General features: G+C 48.5%; 2 protein-coding genes across 2 annotated transcripts; one reads left to right on the plus strand and one right to left on the minus strand.

Moving 5' to 3' along the window:
• The first annotated feature begins 417 nt into the window (after positions 1 to 417).
• Smyd5 (SMYD family member 5) lies at positions 418 to 14,633 on the plus strand. Its single transcript, XM_069988976.1, has 13 exons — positions 418 to 525; positions 5,416 to 5,524; positions 6,366 to 6,505; positions 6,974 to 7,095; positions 7,446 to 7,515; positions 7,958 to 8,062; positions 8,835 to 8,897; positions 9,084 to 9,154; positions 9,431 to 9,537; positions 9,926 to 9,982; positions 10,866 to 10,960; positions 11,570 to 11,640; positions 11,729 to 14,633. Exons 1-13 carry the CDS (start codon positions 430 to 432, stop codon positions 11,874 to 11,876), a joined length of 1,254 nt encoding a protein of 417 aa, XP_069845077.1. The 5' UTR covers positions 418 to 429; the 3' UTR covers positions 11,877 to 14,633.
• On the minus strand, positions 13,462 to 19,987 carry Pradc1 (protease associated domain containing 1). Its single transcript, XM_069988978.1, has 5 exons — positions 19,452 to 19,987; positions 15,768 to 15,868; positions 15,151 to 15,260; positions 14,242 to 14,409; positions 13,462 to 14,026 (listed from the first exon to the last, which is right to left on the minus strand). The coding sequence occupies exons 1-5, from the start codon at positions 19,516 to 19,518 to the stop codon at positions 13,906 to 13,908; spliced, it is 567 nt and encodes a 188-aa protein (XP_069845079.1). The 5' UTR covers positions 19,519 to 19,987; the 3' UTR covers positions 13,462 to 13,905.
• Between the last annotated feature and the right edge of the window lie 104 nt (positions 19,988 to 20,091).

The raw sequence follows: 20,091 nt of genomic DNA on the forward strand, positions 1-20,091 counted from the left end.
CTATCTGTACCCACTTCTGCATTCACTGTAAGGGGTCCCGGCTGGATGCCTGCTGTGGGCGGTTCCCACCACCCCAGGCTGCTCCAAGGTCCCTGGAGAATCCGAGAAGGGCCCGAATCCAAACGCTCTTTTAGAGGATAGTCTGCCTGGCAGCCGGGGAGTTAAGTGTGGACAGAGGCAACCACAGACACATTAACATGATCTCGGACTCAGATAACATTAAAACTTCAGTACGCAGACAGGGACTCTGACAGTAGCCAAGAAGTCACAGAGACAACCTGCACTGATGTAAAATAGCAGCAGCCCGCGGGCGATGCTGGTCCACAGTGAGATGGAGAGGTGGGGCCTCGGGCAGGCGGGGCTTCCAAGGAGGCGGGGCCTCCCGGGTCGGGTTGGGGTCAAGGGTCAGACGGCGGAGGCGCGCCCAAGATGGCGGCCTCCATGTGCGACGTGTTCTCCTTCTGCGTGGGCGTGGCGGGCCGAGCCCGGGCCGCCGTGGAAGTCCGTTTCGTAAGCAGTGCCAAGGTGAGGCCAGATCGGACGCCGCCGGGCGTCCCGACGCCTCCCCGCCTTGGAGACAGTCCTGGGGGCCCCATGCTTATGGGCTCCGTTGCTGCCCGGCCGCTGCGGCCCAGCCCCAGCCCACGGCCCTGGGCTCCCCTTTTGTCCCTGGACTGTGTTTGTCCCCGGGCCCACGCTCCTCTCGTGGCTACGCGGCGGACCGCGGCCTCGGGGGTCTGTGTGTGCGTGCCCTCCCAGCAGAACCCGGGCCACGCGCGGAGCTGGGGGGCGCGGGGCCTCGTGGTCCAGACTCTGAGCATTGCTGCTTTGGGCCCGGAGACCGGTGGGGATGGGGACGTGCTGGGCAGGGGCAGGGAGAGCTGAAGCCGGAAACAGCATGGGTCCTCAGGGGCCTTTCCGAGTGACACACACTGTTGGGAAGATGAGAAGAGAGGCTAGGGTTCTTCACGAGGGCATCTGGACAACCCAAATGTCTCGGGACAATTTGAGAGGTTTTAAGCTGGAGAGTGACATGATTTTGCTTCTGTTGTCGTGTTTTAGAAGTTCCTTGTAGAGCAACAAATGCATGCGAGGAAAGTAAAGACATAAATCACCCATAATTTTATACTTGTGCATGTATATCATTTTTAGGCACTACTTTTTTGATGCAGCATCTTTGACTATCACTGCACATGTAGATTTTGAAAGTAGTCCATAGTTGTTTCAGAGGGGAGTTACAGTTCACACAATCCAGTATGTATGGACCCTTTGTATTGTCATTTGTGTTTTGGGTAATTCTAGGGTTTGGATTTAGGACCTTGGGCTTATCAGACATACACTCTCCCACGTGAGCCACACCCTACCCCTAATGTTGTATTTTATTTATCACCCCTGAGGTCAGAGGTTTTGGAGCTAAATTTTTGTGCAGACGGCCTTTTGTTCTCAGTAGCACTGTTTTCTTTCTTCATATCTTTGCCAGTTGACATGCCCAAAATTGTATTGCTTTATTCTCATTTACATTTCTTTGGGTAATAGGTTGAATAATTTATAATGTGTAGTGGCTGTGTGTATCATTGGTCCTCGCCCCAAATGTTAGCACTCTAGTCATCTGTCTTGCTGTCAGCATTTTCATATTGATTCAGTTTCCCAGCCCAGGTTTCCCTTTCCCTCTTTCTGCTCCAGAGTCATTGTGAGTACACCTATCCCTCAATAGGAAGTACCTTGGCTACATCCTTGGTCTTTAGCTGCTTGCACATCCATTTCCCAGAGCCTCTAGTATCCTAGATGGCCAACAGTTTGTTGTTTTTGTTTATTTGTTTGTTATTTTTTGCCAGTCCTGGCACTTCAACTCAGGGCCTGGGCATTGGCCCTGAGCTTCTTTTGCTCAAGGCTAACACTCTACCACTTGAGCCACAGTGCCATTTCTGGCTTTTTCTGTTTATGTGGTACTGGAGAATCAAATGTGGGGCTTCATGAATGCCAGGTAAGCACTCTACCACTAAGCCGCATTCCCAGCCCCATGTCCCACAGTTTCATCACTTGTAGCTTGCAGTGGGAATCACCTTTACTTTTATGACCACCTCCACTCCTCTCTTTTCTCCACGTCTTCCTCCCTTTACTACTTCAGCCATTCTCCTTGCCCTGTTGTTCTGTCTTAGTCTTCTGTCAAGGTCCTAGGTGGTCACTAATCCACTGATGCTGGACAGTTAGATAACCAGGTTATCATCCTGGGATTTTTGTGATTTTTTTTTCTTTTTTTTGTTTCATTTTCCCCAGGTTGCCACATAAGGGTTATGCCTGGTTTAAGGTACAGTGAGAATTACTTATTTGAAAGCTTGAGAGAACTGTCTCATTGAAAAAAAGTAGATGAAGGGCCTACTCATGTGGGGTAGTTTTTGACTATTTTTTATTGCTTATATGGATATTAGCAGGATTGGTTCTTTTGTATTTAATTTTATTGTTATTAAGGTGTTGTGCAGAGGGGTTGGCATTTCATAAGTCGGTCAGGTAATGAGTACATTTCTTTCTGGATAGTGTCACCATTGCTTTCTCCAGTGTCCCCCTCCTGTCCCTGCCTACAAATTGCATAGTTTATTTTCCACAGTGTATACTGAATACCGTGAAACAGAAGTGGCTTTCAAAAATTTACCAACTGTTATACTAGTGACACAACCGGTTGGAATAGAAACCTTACAAGATCTAATCAATGCCAATTGGAATGCCATCCTGGTGAACACTAGCCTGTTAGTTTAGTAAACTGACTGAGCTTCCTTCTTTTTGAATTTTTTTCTTTACTGTAGTGTGGTAAAATAAAATATTTAATCAAGACTTTCAAAAGTTTGCTGCATGGTCTTAGAATTCTGCTTCGGTTTTTTGCCTTTTTTCCCCTTTGGTCGTGGGGCCTGAATTCTGGGCCTGGGCACTGGGACTCAGCTCTTCAGCTCATGGTGAACTCTCACTTGAGTTACAGCACCACTTCTGGCTTTTTCTGCTTATATGGTATGGAGGAATTGAACCCAGGGCCTCATGTATGCAAGGCAAGCACTCTACCACTGAGCCACCTTCCCAGCCCTGGTCTTAGAATTCTGTATAATCTAAACTTCCTTTTCAAAATGGTTATATGATCTCTCCCTTTTCTTCAGGTTTCAGGCTATCCAGTGCTACATGATATTATGATTAGAGCTGTTTTTCTTGAAATAATTCTGTCATGGGAATGAGATCTATTTCATTCAAATTAGGATTTGGGGGGAGGGTGGTGGTACTAGGGATTAAATTCAGGGCCCTGCGCTTGCTAGGCAAATGCTCTACCATCTGAACCACACCTCCAGCCCCTTTTTACCTTGGTTATTTTCACAGCATGAGCTGTGATCCTTTCTCATGTTGCTGGGGATGACAGGCACTTGCCACTGCATCCAACTGCTGTCCTTCCCCCTAGCTGGGATAACAAGTGCATGTCATTGAGCCCAGCCATTGGTTTGAGATGGGATCTCCAATTTTTTCACTTGGGCTAGCCTCTAAGTGTGTGATTCTCCCATCTCCATCTCCCAAGTTGTTAAGGTTACAGGTTTGAGTAACTACACTTGGCTCAAATTTAGTTTTGATATATTTTCTGTATTTGGTCCTCCCAAAAAGGCAGAGGAAGATCTCTATTTATCCAATATTGGCATTTGAAATTATTAGAATGGGTCCCTGTTTGTGTTATTTTGTCCTATAGAGGACATGAGGCTAAGTTTTTATTTTGCTAAACTGAGTCCCAGGGGTACAAGGCAGGGGGATGAGGCTTCCAGGAAGACAGTCAGAGTTGCACACATGGTTTTGCCCCTGCTTTTGTATCACCTGTCCTGTCCTACTGGTAGAGTTCTCAGACTTGTTCACAAGGTTGAGATTTGTGGCTTTTAGAGTGACCAGAGCCTGTCTTGGACTACACATCTTTTGCTATTCTGAGTTTGGCAGGAGCTGCCTCTGACCAGAATGCCAGTGCTAAAAGAAACAGGAAGCTACTCAGAAAACAGTGTGACAGAACATTTTCCTGCAGTGCCAAGCCTTATTTTTTTCCCTTTGTTATGGCAGTGCAGTGTTGGCAAGGGTACCACCCTTCTCTTAAGTGAGAGGTCAGTAAATGCCAGCAGGTCCACAACTGCCTGGGCTCTGAAGCTACCTCCTGAGTCATTTTATGTATTCCAGAGTTGGAATGCAGAGTTGGCAGTTCAGAGATTGTATTCTCACTCTTTTCTTGGTGTTGGAACTTGAATTCAGAGCCTCACACTCTTCACTGGCTTTTTTTGCTCACAACTGGCTCTTTACCACTTGAGCCATGCCTCCAATTCCATGTTCTGACTCTTTATCATGATTCATCATGTAGTAAGTTAGACTGGCACTTCACAAACTTTGATAAACTAGGAATGACCTTTGCATCTTGCAGAATCTTGCAGATTCTGATTCAGCAGTTATGGGGGAGGGTCTGGCATTCTGTATTTCTTTGTTTATTATTATTATTTAGAGAGTGTTCTATTTCTTTCTGTAGTCAAACCCATGCAGACAAGACCTTACATATTTAATATGGTGCATTTACCTCCTGTACAAATGGGAAATAAGTTTAATGTTTCTAAACCAATATGGCTATTTCTGTACAATGCCAACTCAACACAATAAATTGGGTTATAAAGTTGACCATCTAGCTAAAGTTTCCAAAAATTCATACACACACACACACCCCAATAATACCAATATGTTACGCATCAGTAGCAGCAACAACCTCCAGGCTCTGTAGTCAAATGAACATCCAGCACACAAGATTCTGCATTTCTAAAAGTGTCCCAAATGATGCCCCTATTGACATCTATATACCTCACATGTACTAGTAAGGGTGTAGAGTTCATGAGATACATTCGTTTGTGCTGTATCATTGCATCCTGGAAACTACCTGGCAAGCATTATAATACTCACTTCTCACATGGGAAACAAATGCAAAGAAGTAGAGCAATTGACTCCAAAGCTTCACAGGACGTTAACATTAGGGTTGAAGCTCATTACTTCCAATATAATGAGCACTTGCTAGATTCTGTGCTAGGTTCTGTGAGTACTCAGCTGACCCAGAAAAAGGACAGTTCTTTCCCAAGCTAAGCTGCTCTCTCCCAGAGTATAGGGTTCCCTGTAATCCTCCGGAGTATTTGACCCTTCCCTGGGCATACTAAAGGTTTTCCTCTGAACAGTCAGAGTAACTGACTCCCTCTGGCCCAGGCTTTCTGCTCCAAATGGGCTGAAAGAGGTGCAGCTGATAATAGGTCAGAGATACTTTTCCAAAGGAAGCAGTTCTGGAGGCTCTTCCTTAGCCTTCAGGGGGAAAGGCCTCTGCTAAGAGTGAAGCTGGATGACCTTCTGGAGCTATGGTCTGTCTCTCCTCTCTCTTCTTAGGGAAAGGGATTGTTTGCCACACAGCTGATCCGGAAGGGAGAAACTATCTTCGTAGAAAGGCCTCTGGTGGCTGCACAGTTTCTCTGGAATGCACTTTATCGCTACCGAGGTGAGTACATCTTGCCTGCTTCTTATGGCTACTGGCCTGGTCAGTTTTGTTTTTTTTTCTTTTGTCGGTCGTGGGGCCTGAACTCTGGGTCTGGGTACTGTTCCTCAGCTCTTCAGCTCAAGGCTAGCACTCTACCACTTGAGCCATAGCATCACTTCTGGCTTTTTCTGCTTATGTGGTGCTGAGGAATGGAACCCAGGGCCTCATGCATGCAAGACAAGCACTCTACCACTGAGCCACTTCCCCACCCTCGCCTGGTCAGTTTTGTACTTGGAAGAGAGTGCCATGTATTCTGGTTTATGACTCTGGGATTCTGGATGTTGGGAGGAAATGTTCTCCCCCTGTTGAAGACCCACACCTCTGGCCCCTCTTGGGGTTTGGGCTCTACATCTGTAGTAGGAGGTTCTTTCAATGTGCTCCCTGGACTGTTACACAGTCTTCTGTAATATAAGAATCTGGACATCGTGCTGAAGGGCTTTGTGCCAAAATGGATCCCTTGTACTGAAAAGTAGTGCAAGACCCTGAGTTAGGGGTCAGAACAAGTGGGATGCTAGAGGCAAATCATGAGAGGAGGGCCATTTGGCTGCAGAATCAGTCAGACTCCAATCAGAAGGAGGAATGGTGAGGGCCTGTTTTTGAGAGGTAAGAGGGGATTATCCCTCTTTGGATGCATGTGAAATCCAATCATTCATCCCATTAATATTCTAGTCCCGTTCATTCCCTGAACCTCCATGGAGCAGCTATCCTGTGCCCAGGGCACATGCCCCAGGAACAGTGCTGTGAAAAGGACAGATGCAGTCCTTGCACTTAAGACATTTATCATGTCTGGCTTCATCTACAGCCTGTGACCATTGCCTTCGGGCACTGGAGAAGGCAGAGGAGAATGCCCAGAGGCTGACTGGGAAGCCAGGCCATGTACTGCCTCACCCAGAGCTGTGCACTGTGCGCAAAGACCTCCACCAGAACTGCCCCAGCTGCCAGGTGAGCATCCCTAAAAGGATCTGAGCAAGGGAAGTCTTAGGTAAAGTCCTCACTGGGGAGACTAGAGATCAGATCCCGGGTCCTGGCTCTCAAGGGTCAATGCAGGCTAAGACATTAAAAGGACTTGGTAATTGTTCCACTTTTATCCTCCATGTTCCAGTTATGTCACCTAGATTTAGAAAGTAGGCTTAGTGTGAATGTGCCTTTGTCCCTGGACCCTGACAGGGCCTCTCCCTTCCACCCTTTTCCCTTTAATATGGTTTTACAGGCTTAGGTTAGGTGCTTCCCACATGCCCCCAGAGCACCCTATGTTTTCTCATCTCCTAATACTTCTGAGCTCTACTCAGGGGTCCTTTCGGTTGACAGGATGCAATTAGAGGAGGTGAGCACTCCATGGGATATCTGTGCCTCTTACCCCTTTTCCCCATGGCCAGATCCTAGGGTGCTGACCTCCACCCCACCTAACAGGTGATGTACTGCAGTGCAGAATGTCGGCTGGCAGCTGCAGAGCAATACCACCGAGTCCTGTGCCCAGGCCCCTCCCAGGATGACCCCCTGCATCCTCTCAATAAGTTGCAGGAGGCATGGAGGTAGGTCTCTTTCCCCTCTTTATTCTCTCTCTGCTTTTCTACCTGTTTGGGCTCATCAGCTGTTGCCAGCTTCCTTAGCATACTATCCCCCAGACTTTTTCCTTCCATTTTCAGGCAAGAAAAAGCCCTTGCCTTTAATCTGGGCAGCCTGTCTTGCTGTTGTCAGCATTTTCATTCCCCGAAAAAAAACTCACTAAGCCCTTAGGAATGCACTTTGCCTCAGCCCTGCTCTCTCCTTGGTAATTAATGAAGTTGGTAAAAAAGTTTCTATATAGTGGTCAAACTGGGCTTTCCAGGACTTAGCTACTAGGAAAGGAATTTCTAGGCCAAACTTTTTTCTCTTTCCCCAGGAGTGTTCACTATCCCCCTGAGACTGCAAGCATCATGCTGATGGCCCGGATGGTGGCTACAGTGAAGCAGGTGAGCCCACCTACGTCCGAGGGTGACTTCCCAGGGTGAGCTGATGGGCCTAGTTCAGCCCTGGTGTCAGTCTCCTCCTCATATTAGAGTCCTAGCTTAGATGCATTTGCCTTTGGTGTCCCAGAGGAGGATAGCTGATATGTAGCCAATCAGAAGTCAGGCACAGGTAGTGGGAACTCACTTTGCCTATAGTCTTTGATTTGAGATGTCTTATACAGCAGCAGTTTATAAATTTGGTTTATAAGCACCATTTTTTCAAGATCCTGTCTCTCACATAAAGTCTATTTTGTCCTTCCTCTACTTTTCTAAGTGTTTGGAGTTGGCTAGCCCATCTCTGGCTGGAGAGACACTTGCTTATGGGAGTGTGGGGGGCTTTCTGTCTCACATGGCCAGAATGCCAGTAAGGCAGTGAATGTCTCTGATGTGTATTTGTTCACTGCAGGCTAAAGATAAGGATCGGTGGATCAGGCTGTTTTCCCAGTTCTGCAACAAAACAGCCAATGAGGAAGAGGAAATTGTCCACAAACTCTTGGGAGACAAATTCAAGGTTAGTCTTCTCCCATGATCTGTCTTTGCCTCATACCTTCCCAAGTAGTCTGTGCTTCCTGTGGGAAGCTAACTCCATATTGGTCTTTTCCCAGCTACAGAAAGGGTCCAAAAATCAATTCAGATGACTTGCTATATGACATAATACAGATCTAAAATTGCAAAGTGGGAAAGTGGGGTGGTGACAGGAAAGAGGGTTGGATGCCTGCCCTGCAGTGCTCTTTACATTGTGTGGGAAGGCAAGAACACTTTCAGGGAAGCAGTGAGCAAAGCATGCTTGGTGGAGAGTGGAAGGCTAGGAGTCCATAGAGTCAGGGAGTAGTGTGAACCTGCCAGCATACTAAGTGCCCATTCCCAACTAGAACACAGGTACTCACTGAGGAGGCACTGAAGCTGCCTGAGGGTGGAGGCAGCTGTATGGATAGGATGTACACAGCAAGAGACATGGTCCCTTCTGCATTGAATTCAGAGTAAAGGAGGGGAGAGCTGAGCTGGACCAGGTCAGGAGAGCCATAAAAGAGGTGATGGACAAGGCTAAGCCAGGTCAGTACAAGTTCTAGAATATGGAGAAAGTTTGGATTTACACCCAGTGTGGGAGTAGCGCAGTGGGCTGCCAAATCTGTTTAGAGAAAAGGATTTGTGGCCTTTCTTTGCCTCCAGGAAAACCTCAGTCAGAGCTGACTACTTTTCTTTCCTTACCTGATGTGGGCCCTGCCTAGGTGCTAAGGAGACATTCCCAGGGGTGACAGTCTCTTCTGCTTCCCCTACACCAGGGCCAACTGGAACTTCTGCGGAGGCTCTTTACAGAGGCCCTCTATGAGGAAGCACTGAGTCAGGTGAGTATGGAGAGGGCAGGTCACTCCAGATTTCCAGGAACAGCTAGGTCAGCATCCGTCAACTTTGTTTTCTGGAATTGGAATGGGCCTTGCTGTCATAAGTCTTGATGAGCAGAGTCAGGTTAGGGGTTGGAGGGGAAGCAGGTGAGTGTAACTTCAGCACTCGTCTCTGTTTCTTCCCCATAGTGGTTCACTCCAGATGGATTCCGGTCTCTCTTTGCTCTTGTTGGAACCAATGGCCAAGGAATTGGGACCAGGTTAGGAGAGAATGCTCTAGAGCTATTAAGTTTTCCCTTCAGATTCAGGTGGGAGATGGATGGAGGGGTTGGGAATACCTGTCTAGGGTGGTTGGGAGTCAGAAAGAGGCAATGAGATCTGTTCTTAGCAGTTTTGCTCTGTTGGGTAGCATAGGGTCTGGAGAAAGAATCAGGGTGGGATGGGAGACCCTTCTGCCTGGACTTAACTTGCCTGGAGGTGGAGAGCCTATGACTTTGGCCTTCTCTCCAACTGTGGACTACTTGGGACCCCCTCAGCTCCCTGAGTCAGTGGGTCCATGCTTGTGATGCTCTGGAGCTGAAGCCTCAGGATCGCGAGCAGCTAGATGCCTTCATTGACCAGCTGTACAAGGACATCGAAGCAGGTTGGTGAGATGGGTCTGTGGCCTCACAGAACCTTGATATTCTCAGTGATATGGCAGACACAGTCATTCCCCCTGGGAGCTCCAAATTAATGTTGGGGAAAGGTAATTCCTTTGTGCCTGTGGAGACCTTCAGATCTGTCTATAGACATGCAGGTAAGAAATGGCCCTGCAATCGATCCAGAGGCTCCATGCTGGGGAGAAGGGCATGCCAGACAAATAGGGTGATGTTACAGACAGAAGATTAAGGCTTGGCCTCAGAGAAGCAAATTTAGGTGAAATGGTAGGTCTTAGGTATATTATATGGTGGGGTGGCGGGACAGCAGAGCCTAGATTCCTTCATCCACCTGTAATCTGGGTATAACAATGTCTATATGTTACTATCTTACAGCAACTGGTGAGTTTCTTAACTGTGAAGGATCTGGCCTCTTCGTGCTTCAGAGCTGCTGTGAGTCACGGCACTGGGGAGGGCTAGACCCACACATTACTGTCCTTGTTAGGTAGCCTCAGAGCCATAGATCATCTTTCTTAGTTGGCCCTTTCTAGGCTGGCAAGGTCAAGTCTAGAAGCAGAGTTGGACCTTTTACTTCATCATTTTTCACCCATTCCATCCAACTCTTTGTGGTTTTTGGTTTTTCAGTGCTAGGCATCAAAACCAGTGCCTCAACATGATAGGCAGAGCAATATACCACTGAGCTATTCCCTTCAGATTTCTGTTGTGCTAACAGCTGCTTATATGTAAAATTTTACACGTACAAAGATCTTTATAGGCCCCACCTAAGGAAAGCACAGAGTGATGCTGCCTGAAAAGGAAAGCATGAGCGGAGTGCCATCACTGTCCTGGAAGATGTGTTAGGGGACCATGGGAGAGCCTGGGAGGCCCAGGCTAGGAGTCTCATCAGGTTTGCTGGGGAGGACCAGAGTCAGCTCTGACAGATGACTTCCAAATCTCAGCTTCCCACCCCTATATCCTCACTATACAACCCTTTTCCAGGCTGAGTTTTCTAGTAGCAGAGAGAACTGAGCTCAGTGGTCTAGTATGGACATCCCTTCAGAGCCCTGTCCCTCTTTTATTGAGACAGTGGAACACAACTGAGAAGTTGGCCAGTCTCAGGAACCTGGAGTAGGCAGAGAATGGGAGTATATTGTGCCTGTGCAGTATGGTCTTCAAGGGTTTTAGCGAGGAGGCAAGAAACTTGGGAGCCTCATACCTCCTCAGTCCTGCTAAGTTCCAGAGCAACAAAGGAAGGGATCTAGTGCTCTGCAGGGGTTTTTTTTTGTTTTGTTTTTATTAAGGCAACAGTTCTCATTACCTGCTTCTTGTGACCCAGGCAACCACAGCTGTGTCCCCAATGCAGAGACCTCCTTCCCAGAAAACAACTTCCTTTTGCATGTCACTGCCCTGGAGGATATTAAGCCAGGAGAGGTGAGGGGGACCAGTGCTGTGAGGGTGGGCAGTGGGCTCTCCATAGAGATTGGGAGCCGCAAGTGCTTAGATACCTTCAGACAGATCCTCACAAGCCTTGAAACCTGATTGCCATGCCTGAGGGCCTGTGAGTATGTTCTAGCTCCACCCCAATTGTCCAAAAAATAACACTGCCTCAGAGCAGTGTTTGAGGGACAACTATGTGCCCAGGTTCTTGTCTACAGCCACCTTTTGATCAACAGACCTGCAGCTTCTAAGAAAGCAGTAGGTAGCTCTTTGTGGCTTGAGCCATAGTAGGCTAATATACTTTGGGAGTACTGGTGGTTAGTGCAGTGCCTAGAACATAGCTGAATTTTCTTCAAGTGCAAAAGCATCACACTAAGATAACATTTGATCCCACCTACTGATGTTGGTCACTGGCTGGTTTTTACCATGGCCTGGTAAAAGTTTCCTCTATCTCAGACATATTGTTGCAGCCTTGTAATAACCACCTGCTAAAGCCTGTGGAAGGGCAGGGGCAGTGGTTGGAGACAGGGCAGTCCTTGGGAAGGTCTTAGTCCTATTGAATGGAGGCACGGACTATTAGACCCACTCTCCTCTGCTCCACAGGAAGTCTGTATCAGCTACTTAGATTGCTGTCAGCGGGAACGCAGCCGCCACAGCCGCCACAAGATCCTCAGGTGCCAGCTGGGGTTGTGATGGGATAGCTGGGTTCTAGGGATCACCAGCCCAGTGGCTGCCTGACTTCTCACTCTTCCATATCTGCAGGGAGAACTATCTATTTGTCTGTTCCTGCCCCAAATGCCTAGCAGAGGCTGATGAACCCAATGTGACCTCAGAGGAGGAAGAGGAAGAAGAAGAAGAGGAAGGAGAGCCAGAAGATGCAGAGCTAGGGGATGAGATGACTGATGTGTGATGTTGCCCCACCCAGATGGGGCACTGCTCGAGACCCTGCCAGAAAAGGGGCCCTTCCCTTAGAGAAGAGGCTTGGAAGGAATACCCTACTCCCATTGCCTGCTTTCCTCCTTCAAGCACTCTCTGCCAGAGGGCAGGACAGGCTGGATTCCCCCATCCCCCACCAGACCTCATGCCCTGAGCACTGCTGCTGAGTTGCCTCAGGCCCTGCGCCATCACTGAGCCTTCTAGAACTGGCCTCCTCCCACTGAGGTTACTCCATGTAGATGTTAGGGGCTGGAACGAGGCGTGGGCTTATCAGTGTTTCTTCTTGGTTCCTTGACCCACCCTCACGTATCCACCTGAGGCTTGTCCCCTATCAACTAGCTGTGGATTTATTTTCAGGGGTACCAGAGTGGCACAGCTAAGAACACATTGGTTTCATTGAAGCAGAAAGGGAAAATGGTGTAGCACTTCACCTTCTTCCTTACTTCCTTCCCATCTCACCTTCTGCCTTGGAGCTGTAGCTGTAAGACAGTAACCTGCCCGCTAGCCTAGCAGAAGGAGGGTCTGGGTCTCTAGCAGAACTTCTGGCTCTCTACCAGGGAATGCTGGACCATTCCCACTGTTTGTACATGGGAGAAGTGGATATTTAACTCCCCAGACTCCAGAATCCCTGTACCTGTGCCTTGCTTCTCAGGCCCTGGCACAGTGGCTGGCCCATGAGGTATGGAAGAGGGGTGTGCAGAGGCTCATCACCATTTCTCAACCCATCTTCCCACTGAGGACTCCAGCAGTATGGCTGAGACCTGGAGGACGAGTCTGCCCCTGAATTTAGGATGCTCTATTCTTCCCTGAGGCCAGAATGAGTCTGGCTTCAAATGTCCATCTTTAGAATCTCCACTGGGGAATATTTAAGTCTTCCAGAAGCCTAAGTTGCTGGGCTACTTAAGAGATTAGCCACAGGTGAACCATTCCGGTTGGGTGCTGTGGGAATTAAACCATCACTTCCAGTTTCTTCCTGCTTGCCTTCCCTGAGGGGCCTGCCTACTGAGGAACCCAAGGGAGGACAGATGGGACCTGCCTGCCTGGTGCCCTCACCTAGCAGGTTCTTACTCCTGCACAGCAGCCAAGCCCTTCCTACCCTGCCTGCCCACCGTTCTCAATAAAACATGAGTGGTGTCAGGCCTCTGCAGCGATGCTTTGTGGAGAATGGCTGGTCAGGCCACACACGGCATGCTGTAGTCATGTAGGTTAGTGCAAAGGGACACAGACTGGTCATTGGCAGCAACATGTGTGTTCCAGGCTTCCCAGCTTGGGCTCATGTTTGGCCTTGGTCACACTATGCTGTGCAAATGTTACTAAAGCCAGGATGAGTTTCCTGGGGTCCCACCTCAGTCCCCAGCACTAGGTTACAAGATAAATCTTCACAGGGGTTCAACTACCACTCTCTGGGGCTTGCTGAACTCTTGAACAAGGTACTACGTTGGGACTCCCCACAAAAGTCAGTACCAAAGGACCTTGGGAAGTCATTGTCTCTCAGCCTCCATGCCTTACCTTAAGACAATCTGGAGGCCTCACCCTCCCATATGTTCTTATTCTAGACATAGTCTCAACCCTGTTGAGAAACTTTATTGCTACAATGTCAATGAGGGTTTGAGTTCCCAGACACCAGTTCCTTAAACAACTCCGGCAGTTGCTGTGGTCACTGTGAGGAGATCCTAGGTTGGGGAGGCTGAAGCAGGTGGTATGACAGGTGTCGGATTGATTCAGGCTGCTGCCTTTAGCTCCTTTTGCTTGATTCTAGCCAGAAGACTCTGGGGCCTGGCTTTTGCCTGTCTCTAGCATGAGATGTCCTTGGAGGCCCTGGGGAAGGGAAAGCCAGTGAGTGGTGTGGCTTCCTTCCTTCCTCAGCCTGGCCAAGTCTCCTTTCATCTGCCTGGCTTCCACTTGTCCTCAGATGCTACCCCCCAAACTCCAAATAGCAAAATTCCTGGGTTTCCTTTCGCCAGCACAGAGTCACTTCAAGCTGGAATACAGGAGTAACTCTTCTACCAGAAGGTCCAGGGCGGTTGCAGCAGCTCAAAGGTGGGGATGCTGGTGACATTGACTGGGATGGAGATGATGGCCCATGGCAGCCCATGCTGTTCCAGGGAGCGGCGGATCATGTAGCTGAGAGGGCATGAAGAGAAGTAGAAATGGTCACTTTGAGCACCCCAACTTCCCTTAACTTTCCCTTTCATTTTGGGAGTTCCAGAGCGCAAGAACTCTGCTCTCCAATTGAGGTACCCCAAGATAAGACCTGTGGGAATACATTGTTGATTACCCTTGATTTCCCAAAGTTATGGCACCCCGCTAGGTGCAGCACAGAGACAAAGAACTCTCACCCATCTCGGCCAAGCAGGAAGAGGGCAGGGATGTCAGCTGTCCGCTGGGTACTGTCCTGGATCATCTCCACATAGAAGCTGTCGTTGTCAACTGCATTGTCACTGATGATCACGGCTCTACCACCATGCTCTTGTACAACTCGCGTCTTGGAGAGGAAGGAACAACCCCTGGAAGAGGTGGTGATAAAATCAAGAGAACAGCAGGTGCTAGCTACCCCTCTCCTATACCATCTGAGGATGAAAGGACCATGGAGAACTTGTTTATAAAGGCTCTTTAAGTAAATAGTTAAAAGCATGGACAATCTTAAGACATTTTTTTTTCAGTACTGCAGAATGAACCCAGGACCCCCACATATGCTAATAAACAGGTACTTGATATCACTTGAACCCATTCCCAGCCATTTTGTATTTTGTTTCTGAGACAGGAGCTCCCTAACTTCACCAGGGCTGGCCTCCAATTCTTGATCTTTCTCTGCTTTCCAAGTAGCTGTGGTTACAGATGTCTGCCATCATGCCTGGCCTTTAAGACATTCCTTTTTTTTTTTTTTTTTTTTTTGCCAGTTAAAACTGGGGCTTCAGCTCATGGCTGGGTGCTACCCCTAACTTTTCCTGCTTAATTTTCTCCACTTTGAAACTTTTTGCTCCACTTTGAGCTTTTTGCTACTTAGTTGTTGAGATAAGAGTTTCACAGACTTTCCTGATTAGGCTGGCTTTGAACAGGGATCTTCCTATCTCAGCCTGAGTAGTTAAGGTTACAGGCACAAGTTCCCAGCACCCAGCTTCCTAAAACATTTCTTAAAAGACCCTAAAAGGGGATTATTTAAAAAACAAAACCAGCTATTTCATGTCACTACCACCAGCCATGATCTTAGAACTGCCCTCTACTGCCATGCCTACCCCACTCCTTACCCCCTTTCCACCAGGGCGATCTGGTCCTGGATAAAGAAACCGTTGCTGAGTTCCCCGCAGGCCTCTGGAGGTTCAGCAGGAACAAGGTGAATCTGCTCATACCTTGTGTGCTGAAAAATGTTTAGACATTAGGACAGGTGAGTGTTAGGAAAGCACATCTGTATTGGGACTCAGTGACAGTCCCACCTACTGGTGCCTCATTATAAACAGTGAAGAAAATGTAGGGGGCATTCAAAGTTGCTGTTGAGCATTTTCAATTCTCACAAAGGCCTGTTTGGTTGTTCAACTTCACTCTGCCTTTCTGTGAGATTGGTAGGAGAGCTAATTATAAATTCAGGAAGAGAGACATAGGTACCCAGAGGTAGAGCTGACCAAGCTATGTCCTTTTTTTATCATTATTTCATGGCCCACAATAAGATAGCTCGTGCCTCCCAGATGCCTAGCTCTGTGGTATGCTCAGAGAAGTCATCTGCAGAAAATTCTGTATTGAGGCTCCTGTATTGCTCTGTATTGTTCCCTTCTCTGGCTCAGCACTCAGGTAGGATGAAAAGGTCACCACAGTTCAATGAGGAAAGGGGCAAGTTGAGGTCAGAGATCAGATGCATACTTGAACTTACAAAGATACCACCAAAATCCTTGGCAGGTGTGGCTGTGAAGATGTATCGAATGTCCCCAGGACTCAGCACTTGGAAGTACAAATAATCATGGATTCGCAAGCCTAAGGAAAAGGGGGTATAGATGAAAAATCACCCACATCACAGACTCCATGCATTAAACTAGGCTGGCTATAATCTGGGTCCAAAGGCCCAATTCAGCCAATTGGGTTCCCAGGGAGGTTGGGAGAGATGGTTTTTACCTTAAGGAGGGAAGAGTTAATGCAGGGCTGGGAAGGTGGCTCGTGGTAAAGCACTTGCCTCGCATGCATGAGGCCCTGGGTTTGATTCCTCAGCACCACATAAACAGGAAAAAAAAAAGCCGGAAGTGGCGCTGTGGCTCAAGTGGTAGAGTGCTAGCCTTGAGCTGAAGAGCTGAGGGACAGCACCTAGGCCCAGAGTTCAGGCCAAAAAAAAAAAAAAAAGTTAATGCAGACAAAATAACTATAGAGATTTTTTTTTGTCTGCTACTGCTTACACAGGTGACCAGAAAATCTTGGAATGCTTGGGTTAATACCCATTTGTTCTGAAGTGGACCTGGGAGTTTCAGAGTGGAGATAAAGTGGACCTGACACAAAAATTTTCTTACTGAAATGTGAGATCGAGTTTGGTACTATCATCTCTGGTCCTTAGTGTTCGAGATTTTTTTTTTTTTGGGGGTCCGGTCGTGGGGCCTAAACTCTGGGCCTGGGTGCTGTCCCTCAGCTCTTCACCTCAAGGCTAGCACTCTACCACTGGAGCCACAGCACCACTTCTGGCTTTTTTCTTTTTTGCTTATGTGGTGCTGAGGAATCAAACCCAGGGCCTCATGCATGCAAGGCAAGGGCTCTACCAATGAGCCACCTTCCCAGCCCCTCGAGATTCTTAATTGTCTACCTACCTCTATATTTTGGGGGGTAGAAAGGTGGACCTGGGGCTTGAACTCAGGCAGGGCCTGGACTCTGTCCCTGAGCCTCTGTGCTCAAGGCTAGCACTTTAACACTTAAGCCACAGGACCACTTCCAGTTTCTTCTGTTTATGTGGTACTGAGGAATGGAACCCAGGGTTTCATGCATGCTAGGCAAGCACTCTACCACTATGCCACATTTCTAGCCCTATCTACCTCTATTTTGTGTGTGCATGCACACACACACATGCAGGCACTGAGACTTGAACTCTGGGTCTGGGCACTGTCCTTGAGATTTTTTACTCAAGACTGACACTTTACCACTTAAGCCACAGTTCCACTTCTGGCTTTTGGTTGTTAATTGGAGATCAGAGTATCATGGAATTTGCCTGCCTGGGCTGGCTTCAAACCTTAAGCCTCATATCTCAGCCTGCTGAGTATCCAGGTGTGTGCCACTTAGACCCAGGTATGTATGTATGTATGTATGTATGTATGTATGTATGTATGTATGTATGCAGGCATTTATTTAGAGCTAGGGTCTTGCTATGTGGCCCAAGCTGGTTTCCAACTCCCAGATTCAGACAGTCCTTTTGCCTCAGCCTTCAGTCTGTCATCTTTATTTCTTTTTGGTCATTCATGGGGCTTGAACTCTGGGCCTGGGCGCTGTCCCTCAGCTCTTCAGCTCAAGGCTAGCACTCTACCACTTGACCCACAGCGCCATTTCCGTTTTTCTGATGGTTTATTAGAGATAAAGAGTCTCACGGACTTTCCTGCCTGGGCTGGCTTTGAACCACAATCCTCATATTTCAGCCTCCTGAGTAGCCACTGGTGCCTGGCCTCTGTCATCCTTCTTGCTCCTTAAGGGTCATTACATCAAACAATCACCAGGGATCTTTGTAATTATGATCATCTTGCCACTTTCAAGACTTCAGTGAGCTCCTTTATTCCTAATTCTCTTCACTGCCTTCTTGATCTGTATCTTCCCATGTTCAAGTTTCACTGGCCTACTTTGAATGTCTTCATTTTTCTTTTCTTTTTTTTTGGGGGGGGGGGTCCGGTCGTGGGGCCTGAACTCTGGGCCTGGGCGCTGTCCCTCAGCTCTTCAGTTCAAGGCTAGCGCTCTACCACTTGAGCCACAGCGCCACTAGTGGCTTTTTTCTTTTTGCTTATGTGGTGCGGAGGAATCGACCCTAGGGCCTCATGCATGCAAGGCAAGTGCTCTACCACTGAGCCACCTTCCCAGCCCCATGTCTTCATTTTTCTGAGTCTTCGCTCTCCCTAGAAAGCTCCCTACTCTTAATACACTTCCACTTCTGTTTGTTTTTGCTTTGCTTTGTTTTGATGCCAGTCCTGGGGCTTGAAATCAGGGCACAATCCCTGAGCTTTTGTGGTCAAAGCTAGTGCTCTATCACTTGAGCCATAGCTCCACGTCCAGCTTTTTGGTAGTTAACATGAGATAAAAGTTTCATGGACTTTCCTGCCCCAGCTGGCTTCAAACTGCAATCCTCAGATCTCAGCATCCTGAGTAGGACTGCAGGCGAGAGCCAAGAGTGCTTGGCAACCACTTCCACTTCTTTACTTGGCTTGCTCTTAGTCATCTTTCAGATTAGAACTTCCTTGTCATTTTCTGAGAAAACTGCCTCCTGCATATTTGTCCTTTTCTTTCCTATTCAGAATGTACTTCCTTTTTTTTTTCAAAAAAAAGACACTTTCAATATAATTTACAATTATATGGTACTTTTAATTTTCTAATGTCTGCTTCTTGCACTAGGGCGAGAATTCTAAGTTTGTAGCTTCATTCAGTGCTGGACCCCAGGTGCCTAAGATATAGTAAATACTCAGTAAAGGTTATTGAATGAATGAATGAATAACTGTTCACCTCCAAAGCTCTGAACAAGAAAATTTCTGGAACAACCAGATTTTTCTGGGTTATAGGAACTTCTCAACGTAAAGGTTTAGTGTTTTATGGGACTTGAGTCCGTGGACTCCTTAGCCCAAGGGGGATTGATGAATGTTGAAGGATGAATTGTTACCACAGGTCTGTCATCCAGCCAGCAAGCCACTATCCCTGTGTGCCAAGGCTGGGGCTGGTTATGTCTTTAGTTGTCCTTGTATACTTCCCAAATCACAACTACTATGTAGAGCCCCACAGAGGTGGCACAGAGCCTTTTGTACTGAGTGTGGGGACCGGCCATCAAATACAGCTACATCTCCACCAAGTCTTGCTAAATTCACTTAAAAAAAAAAAAAAAACTTCATACACACACCCTTGCTTGGCCTTTGCATGAGCTAGCTATATAAATTGGGAGTATTGTGTATATTCACATAGGCGTCTAGATGTATACGTTTATGTGCTTGTGTAGGTGCAAGCAGGTTGTATAATGAGTGCTTGTGCATGAGTCCACTGTAAGAATGTGTGTTCCTGAATATGTATGTGAATGCTCATAGTTCTCAAGTGTGTACCTCCATCTATCCCTTGTGCCTCCTGTGCGCACCTCAAGTCACCCGTGTCGTCCTTAAAGGAAAGGAAGGGGGTTGGGGGGAAGCTGCTCCGACACGGGGAGCTGAGGGCTCAGAACCCAGCCGCAGGCTGCGCCCAGCTCATGGACCTGGGAGTCATCCACTCTCTCCAGTTGCCCGTCCCGACCTCTGCCACACTCCGAACTCGCGGGGTCCCCAAGGTGACCTGTGGACCCCTGGCCCGAGACACTCGCAAGCTGGACCGCCAACCCCGCCCCGAAGCCCCGCCCGTTGCCGCTCACCGTGGACTGCGACGCACGCGGGGAGCCAGAGCACGAGACACCACCAGCCCGCGGCGCCGGGGACCATCTCCAGGGCCCGGCCGGGCGCCGCGTCTCCTCCGCCGTCCCGCCGCGCTTAGCTCGCCGGACTTTAGCCTGACAGCTGCTCCGGCCTCCCGCCCACAGACCCGCTCTCCCTGCTGGTTGGCAGACAGGAACCACATCCACAGCTGATTGGCTTTGACGCCTGCTCTTGTAGCCGCACCTTCCGCCTCTGCGCCCTAACCCACTTCCTACTGGCCAAGAGAAGTGGAGTCGAAGGCTGATTGGTCCAAACTCTAACAGCAACTGCTGGCCCCCATTGCAGCCCCGCCCCCGAGTTTCCCAGTACAGATTTATCTCCCCGGGACCTCACTGGTAGTGGGCGGGTCCGAGAGGTTAGGGCGCCGGTAGGCGGCTAGGTGGGGTCCCTTCAGCTGCCAAAAGGTCTGGCCGTTGGCTCTTGCAATGGCTAGACCAGCCATGGCTTCTCCTGGTGATGCTTCCCACCTCTCCAAATCCTCTTAAGGAAAGGCATTTGTCAAGCGCCCAGGTGGTTCCCGGCTCCGTTCCACCACCGCCGGCGCGCTCACAGTCGGCGGGTGCGGGGGCCGTGCGGGGG

Source organism: Dipodomys merriami, unplaced genomic scaffold, assembly GCF_024711535.1.
Source record: "Dipodomys merriami isolate MVZ:Mamm:240054 unplaced genomic scaffold, mDipMer1.0.p SCAF_37, whole genome shotgun sequence".
Classification (NCBI taxonomy): domain Eukaryota; kingdom Metazoa; phylum Chordata; class Mammalia; order Rodentia; family Heteromyidae; genus Dipodomys; species Dipodomys merriami.